This window comes from Bos indicus, chromosome 28 (genome assembly GCF_029378745.1).
Source record: "Bos indicus isolate NIAB-ARS_2022 breed Sahiwal x Tharparkar chromosome 28, NIAB-ARS_B.indTharparkar_mat_pri_1.0, whole genome shotgun sequence".
In the NCBI taxonomy this organism is placed as follows: Eukaryota; Metazoa; Chordata; class Mammalia; order Artiodactyla; family Bovidae; genus Bos; species Bos indicus.
Window position 1 is genome coordinate 9,651,042 of NC_091787.1, and position 12,859 is coordinate 9,663,900.

The window sequence follows — 12,859 nt, forward strand, 5'->3', positions numbered from 1 at the left end:
GGGTGGCGGCAGGCAGGGATGGGATTGACCCAGGCTTTGGATCCTTTCCTTCAGCCAGAGTTCCCCAGGGCCAGCTGTTCATGATTCTAGACCTTCGTTGTGCTAGTCTCTACTGGATGGCCCTCTTCTTTCCTTCACCTGGCTAATACTTGCTCAAGATTCAGGCGATAGTACCCTCCTGGAATCCTCCTAAAACTGTTGTCCAGGTTAGATGGCCTCTCACAGCACACTGTAAAGGCCTCCTGCCTGGCACTTAGCACACTGTGTTCTAATTCAGAACTTGCCAGCAGTTTCTCAACTCACATGTGCCCACATACAGATCCCCTTCTTTCTCCAGGGTGTGAGTGAGGACAGCCCCAGTCCTAGATTGGTTGACCCTGGTCGCGAGTAGCCTCCTTCCTGTATCCCAGTGCCATAAGTACTATTTTCTATGCATGGAAAACATTATAAAGTGCTCCTCTAAGCAGTGATATATTTGACTGTTTCCCAACAAAACTTGTTAAAGCAGCCTAATAAGTTGGAAGTTGAACTCGTCATACTCTAGGCCCCCAGCTCATTGTTTCCAGACCTCTTCTTAACCTCCCTAACATCTGGTCACCTCTCTTGCTGATTGCTTCTTCTCTGTGTGACCCCCGAAAAGGGGATTCTTCAGGGCTTAACCCTGGGACCTCTTCTCCGTCTGTCCTCACTGCTTCTCAGACTTCAGTGAACCTTCTGACCACCTGGGGATCTTGATAAGTCAGATCTGATTAAAATAGGTCTGGACAGACAGTCTTAGATCATCTCATTCAGTCTCATGAATTTTTTTTTTCTGTTCCTCTCCCCTGTCATCTCGATCTCTCCCCTTCCCCTCCTCTTCCCACTCTTCCCTCAACCCCTTCTCTCCAACCCCTACCCACTTTTGGCAATTCATTTTTCTGAATATTTTACACATGGTCTCAGGACTTCTTAACGCCATGTAATATGCCAACAAGTCCCAGGTTTTATCTCCAGCTTGGATCGCTCACCTGGGCTGCAGGCTTACAGATCTAGATGACTACCTGAGAGCTCCATTTAGATTTCTTAAAAAAAACTCAAACTTAATATTTTGAAATTTTAAGTAATCACCATTAAGATGCCCTCTTCTCCCTCTCTGAGCTCACTCCCTACAGCTTTCTCCTTCCTCCATTTCTATCTGACCACAAGGTCTCCTTATTTTTCCTCCAACAAAGCAAGCAGGCACACGTTCCTGAAAGATAGAGCGCCTGAAACAAGAAAAAGGATTGAGAGTGAGATGATTCTTGCCGTCATACTGATGAGTTTTAATTCTTAAAATACAACATACAATGTTGAAAGCAGTCAGCTTTGAAATCCATACCTCTTTGTCTTGATGTAAAAGCGATATGCTCTTTCACTTGGTGTTATAGGCTGTATTTAGTCATAGTTCAACAAACCCAGTTACCGGCCTATGTGCAGTGTGCTAAAGAGAAAGAAAGGGGCCACCTCACCCCCGTTATAACCTGCAGTGCCCCTTCATCAACCTCTGTGGCATGTTTTTTAGTGGATTAGCGCTAATCCACTAGACTGAAGAGAGTCATCATTGATTTGAAATTGTCCACTTTCTGAGGATTCTCTTTGTGCTAGTTTCTTTTTTTTTTAAGTACTATGATAACAAGCTAAAAAGTCCAACTTAAATATAAACAGGTATATAATGAGAAACAATGTTCCTTCCTGCCCTTGGTGTTCAACACCCACTGTTAACAGCTGCTATGATGTCAGGTAGTGGTACTTAAGCATTGCTTTTTTTTTTTTTTAACTTAAAATCATTTTGTCTATTTAGTTATTTAAGAATTGTTGGCATGAGGAAACAAAAGAAAATGTGCACTGTAATTTTTAAAACATCTTTATAACCAATGCTCATGATGAAATTAAATTGTCAAAGTGATGGACATCCTTGATACTCTCTAAATCTAGAATAGAGTAGTTTACAGAACATTTTCCAAGGCTGAAATCCCGTTTTCTCTGAGACCCAGGAAGCCATCCCCTCCTTGAGTCACAGCTCCGTGGAAAGCGCGCTCCGGGCTTCCTGTGCCCAGTCCCACTCTCCTCACGTGCCCACGTGGTCTGCTCTTCCTCTGAGTCTTGCTCATCTCTCCTGGTAGCTGTTCTTTCATTTGTTCTCCCTCTCCTTTGACTTATGGGAGATTCCCTTCTCATCAGCTTTTCATGTACAGGAACTGATCCCTTCTTCCTTATCCTTCTTGTTGGCTTCCATGTAGGGTATCCTGTTCAGTAGATATTGAGGGAGTGAACTTCTCTAACGTCTTTATTGGCCTCCATGGCTAAGAAGACGCGTTTTTGTGTCAGATCCTGGTTCAGATCCCAGCTCCGCTACTAGTGAGTTGTCTGGCTGGACAAAATGCTTAACTTCCTGGCACATGCTTTTCTGGACCCTTCTTTATTAAAAATGTAAAAATCATGTTTTCAAGAATTAAAGAAAAAGTATTCTTTGGTAAAACCTACCTCAAAATCAAATTTAAAATAGGAATCAAACATCATAAAAATATTTATATTGTTTAGTGCAATAATCCCATTTATAACAGTCCATCCCATGTATATTTGGATAAATACATGAAATAAATATATGAAAACAACCCCCCCCACCCCAAGAAAAAGACACAGACCCCATGATCGTGCTTCCACGTACAGTTCCTGTGAGGGTTAAACAAGATTGTTTATATAGAAGGCTTAGCATAGTGGAAATATCCCAGGTGTCCATTGACAGATGAATGAATAAACATCTGGCACATTCATACAATGAAATATTATTCAGCCTTAAAAAGGAATGAAGTTCTGACTTAGGCTACAGTGGGGGTGGAACCCTAAAGATGTTAGGCTAAGTGAAATTAGCCAGACCCATAAAGACAAATGATGTATGATTCCGCTTGTAGAAATATCCAGACAAGGCAAATTCATAGAGATGGAAGGCAAAGTAAAGGTTACTTGTTGCTGAGGGATTATAGAGTTTCTGTTTGGGGCAGTGAGAGAGTTTTGAAATTAAATAGTAGTGATGGTTACACAACATTGCGACTAACTAGTGACCCTCAACTGTACACTTAAAAATGGTTAAAGTGGCACATTATGTATTATATATATTTTACCACAGCTTAGAAAATAATGTCCTCTACCAAAAGCTACCTTAAACGGGTGAATTACATGCTCTGTGGATTGTGTCAGCGAAGGTCTTTGAAAAAGCTTAGTGTAGCCCCTGCCCAGGGTCAGTTCCTAATCAATGGCAGTCATCACTGAGTCAGTTGTCAATGTTTGGTGAGCTTTTCAGTGTGATTCCAGTTTACATGAGAGCGGTGTTTAATGGCTAAATAAAAATGTTCCTTTAGCTTTTTTGATAATTAATGGGATCTCATTAATTATCTCACATCTCGTTTCTGTACCCCAGAGTTATTGATTTAGGAGTCATGACTCCATGTGACAAGATACTGAAGGCTGCTCTAGACCACAAAGCAGGTACTATGCAACTGGGTTCCTGGGCATTTCAGTAAATTGTGTTCTCCCAGTGTCCGTCGGCGAAGGGTGATGCCCCCGCCCATGGAGGTTACTGGGACATGCAGACACTCAAGTGATAGCTCCTGCCTGGAGGGTTCTGTCATTTCCATTTATAACGGGGACTAAAGGGGTGAATAGGTAACCGTGAAGCTCCTTTATAGTTCTGAGGAAGGGGTATGGGACAGGCTTCTTAGAACAATTTGTATTAGATTTTATTTTTCTCTGTGTGTATTTGTTCTTATATTTCTTCTGACACTGTGGCATATCCCATCTGGGAAATCATGAACTAACAGTTTCGTGGTTTTTCCTGAAACAGTGGCAAGCAGATTATTGCAACTTGAAGTTGCAAATCATATTTACTACCAAAAGCAAACAATAAATTGAAAACCCCCAGTCAGAAAAGAAGTCTCAAAATTATTAGTAGAAATTGGGAATTTATCTTCTGGCTTGTGGTCTTTATTACAGAGTTTTGAAAATGAGTCTTCATACCTTTACTCTTTTTCTCCCATCCTCCTTGTCATTGTTCTTTTTTTCCTTTTTTTAAATAATAGATATAATTGGCCTGTCAGGACTCATCACTCCTTCCCTGGATGAAATGATTTTTGTCGCTAAGGAAATGGAGAGACTAGCTATAAAGATCCCATTGTTGATCGGAGGAGCTACCACTTCCAGGTGAGTCATGCTAATGAGCTTGTTGCCTCACTGAAATTTTCATAGATGCTAGTGTTTAAAAACAGTGATAAAACCTGAGGTTTTTCCAACGCGTAGTACCTTGGCTCCGTGTTATATAAATACACGAACTTTCCAGTCTTCGTACCTCAAGAGCCAAAATAATTTGGGGGCCTGCTGCAGGAAACTCCTCCATCAATGCCACCCCCACACCTGTTTCTGGATTCCTTTGGCCTGTAATCCTCTTTCCCTTAATCCTCTCACCTCCTGTTCAGTTCCTGAGGCTTCTAATGAACACTTATACTTCCTGCAGTCAGACTGAGTGAAGATGTGTGTTTTAGCACAAAGGCATTGCTTGAATTTTAGCCCACTCTCTGTCTTGAAGCAGGTGTCTGAGTAATTACAAGCTCTATTGAAGAAACTCTGACCTTGTAATAGTTGAGATAGAAAGCTGACTGAGAGAAAATGAATCAGAGGATCACTTTGGGAAGTTGTTTCTGAAAAGGAGACCTTTTGGGAACCTTTGGGTCAAATAATTTAAAGAAGAGAAAGTTCAAATTTGGTCACATGATCATTGTTCATTTTGTCAGATATCTCCTGGGGTCATGATCATAATGATAGTTGGTGAGAGGTATGTTAATTAGAGGTAGACTTTTTATGACACATTCCTTATGCCCCATATAGCTCACTTTGGCAGGGAGCAGTGCCCAGATAGAGCATTGGTCCCGATGGTCACACAAGCATGCAGTTTGTTTCTGATACAAAATATAGTAGATGGCCAGGCCAAAGCTATTCAGAGTTCCTTTCACACGAGAAACAACTGTATGTTAAGCCACTTGTAGTAGTTAGGAATCTCCAAACAGGATGTGTGTCTGTACATGGGGCATGAGGGGAGCGGGACAGAGAGAAATTGATTTTAGGAACTGTCTCATGTGATTCTGGAAGCAAGAACGTCTGAAATCTGCAGAGAAGGTGGCCATACTGGAGGCCTGGCAAGAGTTGCTATTGAATCTTGAGTCCAAAGGCAGTCTGGAGGCGAAGGCCTTCTTCCTCTGGGAACCCCAGTCTTTTCTCTTTGTTGTTGTTGCTCAGTTGCTCAGTCGTATCTGATTGTGACCCCACGGACTGCAGCACACCACGCTTCCCTGTCCATTACATCTCCCAGAGCTTGCGCAAACTCATGTCCATTGAGTTGGTGATGCCATCCAACCATCTCATTCTCTGTCGTCCCCTTCTCCTCCTGCCTTCAATCTTTCCCAGCATCAGGGTCTTTACCAGTGAGTCGGCTCTTCACATCAGGTGACCGACATACTGGAGCTTCAGTCCTTCCAATGAGTATTCAGGACTGATTTCCTATAGGATTGACTGTTTTGATCTCCTTGCAGTCCAAGGGACTCTAAAGAGCCGCCTTCAACACCACAGTTTGAAAGCATCGATTCTTTGGTGCTCAGCCTTTATGGTCCAACTCTCACATCCATACATCACTATTAGAAAGCTTTGACTGTACAGACTTTTGTTGGCAAAGTAATGTCTCTGCTTTTTAACATGCTGTCTAGGTTGGTCATAACTTTTCTTTTTTTTTATTATGTTTTTAGATTTATTTTACAATCTTGGTGTTGTGACTGGCATTTTTAACAGTCATTATCTATTAGAGATGTATTCTGGAGTATTTACAGGTGAATGATATGATGTCTTGGATTTTGGTTTAAGATTTTCCAGATTTAGGCAAGGAGGGTGCATGAAATAAGATGGACAAAATGTTTACAATCACTGAAACTTGGTAATGATATATGGGGGTTCATTATACTATCTCTCTACTTTTGTGTATGCTGATATTTTTTTTTTTTTTTTTGTCTCTGCTGTGGTTTCTTTTTTTTTTTTTTTTGCACATTTTTAATTTTTAATGTCAAGCTGAAAGAAAAGTTCCAAAAATAATACAAATAATATCCATATAACCTCTGCCCAGATTTTTCACTTGTTCTTATCATTTCACCCCATTTCTTTATTATTTGTCTGCTCCCCACCCAAAAAGTTTTTTTCTAAACTCTTGGAAGGCCTGCTGCAGATATCATGGTTTTTATTCCCATGAAGTATCCCACATACTTCAGTACATATTTCTGAATTTCCTAAGAATAGGGATATTCGGTTAATAACTGTAATAGTACAGTTGTCAACTTCAGTAATTTAACATGGATAAAATACTTTTATTAAATCTACTGTCTGTATTCTAATACTGTTAACTGACCCTCAGTGTCCTTTTTAGCACTTTTTCCTTCTAGTACAAGATCTAGTCCAGGATCAGATATTGCATTTCATTGTCATGTTGATAAAGTCTCTTTTAATCTGGAACACTTTTACAGCCTTTCTTTGTTTTTTATGATATTGTCATTGTTAAAGAATACTGCCCCTACTTTGTTTTTTTTTTTTTTGACAGCTTTAATTTTTCAGCACTTTATTATTTTTTTTTTATTTGATAAATTTAACGCCTTTTATTGCCATACCTCATTTTACTGTGCTTTGCTTTAGTGAGCTTTATAGATACATGTTTTTTTTTTTTTTTTTTCCCCTTGTTAATTTTCTGTTTAGTTGATCTGTCCATAAGTGTGAGTGGGGTATTAAAGTCTCCCACTATTATTGTGTTATTGTTAATTTCTCCTTTCATACTTGTTAGGATTTGTCTTACATACTGCGGTGCTCCCATGTTGGGTGGATATATATTTATAATTGTTATATCTTCTTCTTGGATTGATCCTTTGATCATTATGTAGTGACCTTCTTTGTCTCTTTTCACAGTCTTTGTTTTAAAGTCTAATTTATCTGATACGAGTATTGTGACTCCTGCTTTCTTTTGGTCCCAATTTGCATGGAAAATCTTTTTCCAGCCCTTCACTTTCAGTCTGTATGTGTCCCCTGTTTTGAGGTGGGTCTCTTGTAGACAACATATGTAGGGGTCTTGTTTTTGTATCCATTCAGCCAGTCTTTGTCTTTTGGTTGGGGCATTCAACCCATTTACGTTTAAGGTAATTACTAATAAGTGTGATCCTGTTGCCATTTACTTTATTGTTTTGGGTTCGAGTTTATACACCATTTTTGTGTTTCCTGTCTAGAGAATATCCTTTAGTATTTGTTGGAGAGCTGGTTTGGTGGTGCAGAATTCTCTCAGCTTTTGCTTGTCTGAAAAGCTTTTGATTTCTCCTTCATACTTGAATGAGATCCTTGCTGGGTACAATAATCTGGGCTGTAGGTTATTTTCTTTCATCATTTTAAGTATGTCTTGCCATTCCCTCCTGGCTTGAAGAGTTTCTATTGAAAGATCAGCTGTTATCCTTATGGGAATTCTCTTGTGTGTTATTTGTTGTTTTTCCCTTGCTGCTTTTAATATTTGTTCTTTGTGTTTGATCTTTGTTAATTTGATTAATATGTGTCTTGGGGTGTTTCTCCTTGGGTTTATCCTGTTTGGGACTCTCTGGGTTTCTTGGACTTGGGTGATTATTTCCTTCCCCATTTTAGGGAAGTTTTCAACTATTATCTCCTCAAGTATTTTCTCATGGTCTTTCTTTTTGTCTTCTTCTTCTGGAACCCCTATGATTCGAATGTTGTAGCGTTTAATATTGTCCTGGAGGTCTCTGAGATTGTCCTCATTTCTTTTAATTCGTTTTTCTTTTATCCTCTCTGATTCATTTATTTCTACCATTCTATCTTCTAATTCACTAATCCTATCTTCTGCCTCTGTTATTCTACTATTTGTTGGCTCCAGAGTGTTTTTAATTTCATTTATTGCATTATTCATTATATATTGACTCTTTTTTATTTCTTCTAGGTCCTTGTTAAACCTTTCTTGCATCTTCTCAATCCTTGTCTCCAGGCTATTTATCTGTGATTCCATTTTAATTTCAAGATTTTGGATCAATTTCACTATCATTATTTGGAATTCTTTATCAGGTAGATTCCCTATCTCTTCCTCTTTTGTTTGGTTTGGTGGGCATTTATCCTGTTCCTTTATCTGCTGGGTATTCCTCTGTCTCTTCATCTTGTTTAAATTGCTGAGTTTGGGAGTCCTTTCTGTATTCTGGCAGTTTGTGGAGTTCTCTTATATTGTGGCGTTTCCTCGCTGTGTGTGGGTATGTAGAGGTGGCTTGTCAAGGTTTCCTGGTTAGGGAAGCTTGTGTCGGTGTTCTGGTGGGTGGAGCTGTATTTCTTCTCTTTGTTCAGTCGCGCTATGGGGAGGGAGGGAGGGATGCTGCAAACAAATGACACTGGCGTGCGCTCGCAGTGCCTCAGCCACACTGGGTCTGCCCCCGCTCACGGCGCGTGTAGCCTCCCTGCCCACACTGCTCAGGCTCTAGGTTGTTCTGCCGGGAACAATCCGAGGCTGGGCCTGGGTTGCATGCACCTCCCAGGTCCAAGCCGCTCAGGTTCAGGCACTCAGGTAGTCCTCAGAGGCGCAGACTCAGTTGGGGCTGCGTTTTGTGCTCTTCCCAGGTCCGAGCAGCACAGGTGATGAGGTGTTTGGCGAGCGCCAATGCTGCGACTTATCGCCTCCCCGCCACTTGGTTATCTGGGTGTAAAACCGGCGCACCTTCTCAGGCAGATGTTGACCGTCCAGACCCCCAATAAGTTTTAGTTAGCAAAGAAGCCAGTTTTATAGATAATGTCGCTCTGGGGCTGCGATTGCCCCCTTCCGGCTCTGGCTGCCTGTCACCGGAGGGGGAAGGTTTGCAGCCGGCTACCTCTGTTTAGTCCTTTGTTCCGTGCGCGGGCTGGCGGTGTCTTAGGTTAGGGCTGGCTTTTCGTATGGTAGATATCCCACAGTCTGGTTTGCTAGCCCAAATTATTTCGCTCAGATAGTGCTCAGGGTATTCAGGCCAGATTCTTACTCTCAGCGATGCAGCCCGCGCCGCGCCTCCCTGCCCAGCCCCCGCTTGCTAATGGCGGATGCAGGCGTCTGCGCTGCTTCTCCTCTGGAGGAGTTACCGTAGGGCTCGCAATCTGCGAGTTTTAATTGTTTATTTATTTTTTCTCCCTGTTATGTTGTCCTCTGTGCTTCCAAAGCTCGGCACGGATTCGGCAGTGAGAAGGTTTCCTGGTGTTTGGAAACTTCTCTCTTTTTAAAACTCCCTTCCTGGGACGGAACTCCGTCCCTCCCTCTTTTGTCTCTTTTATTGTCTTTAATATTTTTTCCTACCTCCTTTCGAGGAGTTGGGTTGCTTTTCTGGGTGCCTGATGTCCTCTGCCGGCATTCAGAAGTTGTTTTGTGGAATTTACTCGACGTTTAAATGCTCTTTTGATGAATTTGTGGGGGAGAAAGTGTTTTCCCCGTCCTACTCCTCCGCCATCTTGGCGCCTTCCCTCCATAACTTTTCTTCCAAGGAGCAAGCGTCCTTTAATTTCATGGCCACAGTCATTGTCTGCAGTGATTTTGGAGCCCAAGAAAATAAAGTCTTTTACTGTTTCTATTGTTTCCCCATCTATTTGCCATGAAGTGATGGGACGAGATGCCCTGATCTTAGTTTTTTGGATGTTGAGTTTTAAGCTAGCTTTTTCACTCTCCTCTTCCACCTTCATCAAGAGGCTCTTTAGTTCCTCTTCGCTTTCTTCCATAAGGGTGCATATCTGAGGTTATTGATATTCTTCCTGGCAATCTTGATTCCACCTTGTGCTTCATCCAGCCCAGCATTTCACATGATGTACTCTGCATATAAGTTAAATAAAGAGGGTGACAATATACAGCCTTCTCTTAAGGTCTTCAATTGATTAGATGAGGCCTACCCATATTATGGAGGGCAATCTGCTTTACTCAGAGACTACTGATGTAAATGTTAATCACATCTGAAAAATATCCTCACAGAAACATCTAGATTGTTGTTTGACGAAAAACTGGGTACGATGGCCTTGCCAAATTGGCACATAAAATTGACCATCCTCCTATTTATAATCTGAATAGAACATTTTCATGAGTGGTTACAGTGTTCTATCTCCACTAATTCCTTTTCATACTTGGAGAACTCAATAGTGTGGCTGTTATTGCCCACGTTAGAAAACTGGCTTTGTTTTTCCACGAAGAACTTAACCTGCTAGGATTATGCGACAGATTGTTCTCCAGGAATATGACTATCCATCAATAACTGGGATTTCAATGAGCATAGTTTGGGTAATTGAATGATTATAGTGGGAATAGTCATTAGCTTAGTAAAGAGAATGGTAAGAGAATCTATAGATTACTATCAACATGAAAGACCTTTTAAAATCATGGTTATAAAATAGGAATAAAGAAATATTTAAATGAGCAGATGTAATGAAATGCATTATGAGTTATGTGAATGTGATGCTAGTTTGCAAATAAGAAAGATTTTATGGGGACTCTACACTTGGAAGTTCAACATCAGGAAACCACATCCTGCACTTGTTCAAGCTGGAGCCTGTTGTTGCTTAGTCTCTAAGCTGTGTGCAGCCCCTTTGTCACCCCACGGACTGTAGTCTGCCGGGTCTCTCTGTCCGTGGGTTTTCCAAGGCAAGAATACTGCAGTGGGCTGCCATTTTCTTCTCCAGGTGATTTTCCTGACCCAGGGATCAAACTCGCGTCTCTTGTGTCTCCTGCATTGGCAGGCAGCTTCTTTGCCACTGAGCCACCAGAAAAGCCCAAGTTGGAACATTACCAGTAGTTAATTCTATTATATCTCTCACCAAGTAAGAGCCACAGACTAAAGAGTTTCCTTAAAAAATAATCAGAAGTAACATGACTAGCCTCTCAAGATACATCATTGGCAACATTAGCCATAAATGACTCTTAACAGTTATAACCTGGTATACCAAGTAATCAATTAGATCGGTAATGACCAACAGTCTTCATGCTCTTACAGAATATCTGTTCTTTTCATCTGGAAAACTGAAGGTTCCTCCCAGGAGACAGACATCTGGTTCCCATGATCTCCCAGGTCTCTTTAACTCCAATACTCTGTTTTTCGATGAGTTTTTTGGTTCTCTTCTCTTCCTTGCCTGTTACAGTTTCTGAAAAATTATTTAGAAAATAAAAGCCAGTAGTCGTGCCTGCAGGTAGCCATCTCTTTCTCCAGCTGTGCCTGCACTGCCGCTTTGTATGAGTGGATTCCACTGATACTACTTATACTCCATCTACTGTGTATATTCTTCTGTGTCTAGCTCAACATTATGTCTTTAAGCCCCAAACTCATTGTTACAGTAGTTGGGGGTTTTTGGTGTGTTTTTTTTTTTTTTCTCTTTGTGGTAAAATATTGAATTGTATAATGCCCTCTGGTTTATTTATCCATGCTACTGTCGTGGGCATTTGGGTTTTCCCAGTTTGGGACTGTTAACATGGAATGCTGCTATAAATGTGTATCTTCCCTGAAGCAGACTTGCTGGGTCACAGAACATACATATGGTCATCTGCATTCCATGGACAGAGGAGCCTAGTGTACTGTAGTTCACAGGGTCACAAAAGTCAGACACAACTTAGTGACTATATGGCAACAACATCTGCATTAGATATTTATTGCAGGGTCTTTTTCCAAAGTGATTGTACTAATTTATACTCCCACCAGCAATTATGAGGTTTCGAGTTATTCTACACCTTTTTCAGTGTTTGCCATTTTAGTATATATGCAATAATATCTTAATAAGATCTTCATTTATATTTCTCTGCTGACTAATGATGTTCAGTACATTTTCATATGTATATTGACAGGATATGCTTTTTGAATTTTTTCTTTTTAAATTAGGTATTTTACCATTTTTCTTACTAATTTGTATGCATTCTTTATTCACATTGGATGCAGCTATTTCTCAGAAAGTGTTAGTCTGTCAGTGGTGTCTGACTCTCTGCAACCCCATCGACTGTAGCCTGCCAGGCTCCTTTGTCCACGGAATTCTCCAGGCAAGAATACTGGAGTGGGTAGCCATTCCATTTTCTAAGGGTTCTTCCTGACCCAGGGATCAAATCGAGAGAGAGAGAAAGAGAGAGAGAGAAATGGCAACAGATTCTTCCAATATGGCTTACTTTTTATTTTCTTAGCGGTATTTGGGGTAACAGATGTTCTTCATGTTCATGAAGTCTGATCTATGGATCTCTTCCTTTATGGTTAGTGCTTTTCGCATCTGTGTAAGAAGCCATCTGCCCCAGGAAAGTCAGCTTTGCTAGAACGCATTCAGGAGTTTGAATGTCTCAGAACCCATCTGAGAACCCTTATCATCACCTCCTACAGACCTGTCAAGGGAGGGCTTAGCAGTGGCCCAGTTCTTTCCTTTACTAACTCCTTTTTGAGCAGATGGAGGCTCAGGACTTCCAAGTTCTCGTGAAAGCAGATTTCTGAGGGGAATAGCAGTATGGCCTTCCCAGACTTCAGGGGCCTGCAGTAGGTAGCATGAGAGAATTAGAACTGTTCCCCCAGACACTCAAAATGAGGCTTGAGGATGGATCCTTGGAGAGGCTGAAAGGCTTATACAGATCTGGGATCATTTGTGAGTAGAAATGTGCTTGGAGTGGCCCTTCTAAACCTGTAGCAATAAGAGAATAGAAAACTGAACAGTGTCCTGTCTGTAATACAGATGATTTTGTATCACAAACTAGAAATGACTTTAATAGAAATCTGGCCCTTTTAGCTACAGAACTTCTCAAGGGCAAAAGTCTGGC

General features: G+C 41.1%; 1 protein-coding gene across 7 annotated transcripts in view; it reads left to right on the plus strand.

Moving 5' to 3' along the window:
* Positions 1-12,859, plus strand: part of MTR (5-methyltetrahydrofolate-homocysteine methyltransferase) — a 135,610-nt gene that overhangs the window by 97,532 nt on the left and 25,219 nt on the right. For all 7 annotated transcript variants that reach the window (XM_019953916.2, XM_019953918.2, XM_019953921.2 and 4 more), the window contains 2 exons: positions 3,437-3,504; positions 4,095-4,215. In XM_019953916.2, coding sequence (XP_019809475.1) covers positions 3,437-3,504; positions 4,095-4,215 — 189 coding nt within the window. The remainder of the gene's footprint in view (positions 1-3,436; positions 3,505-4,094; positions 4,216-12,859) is intronic.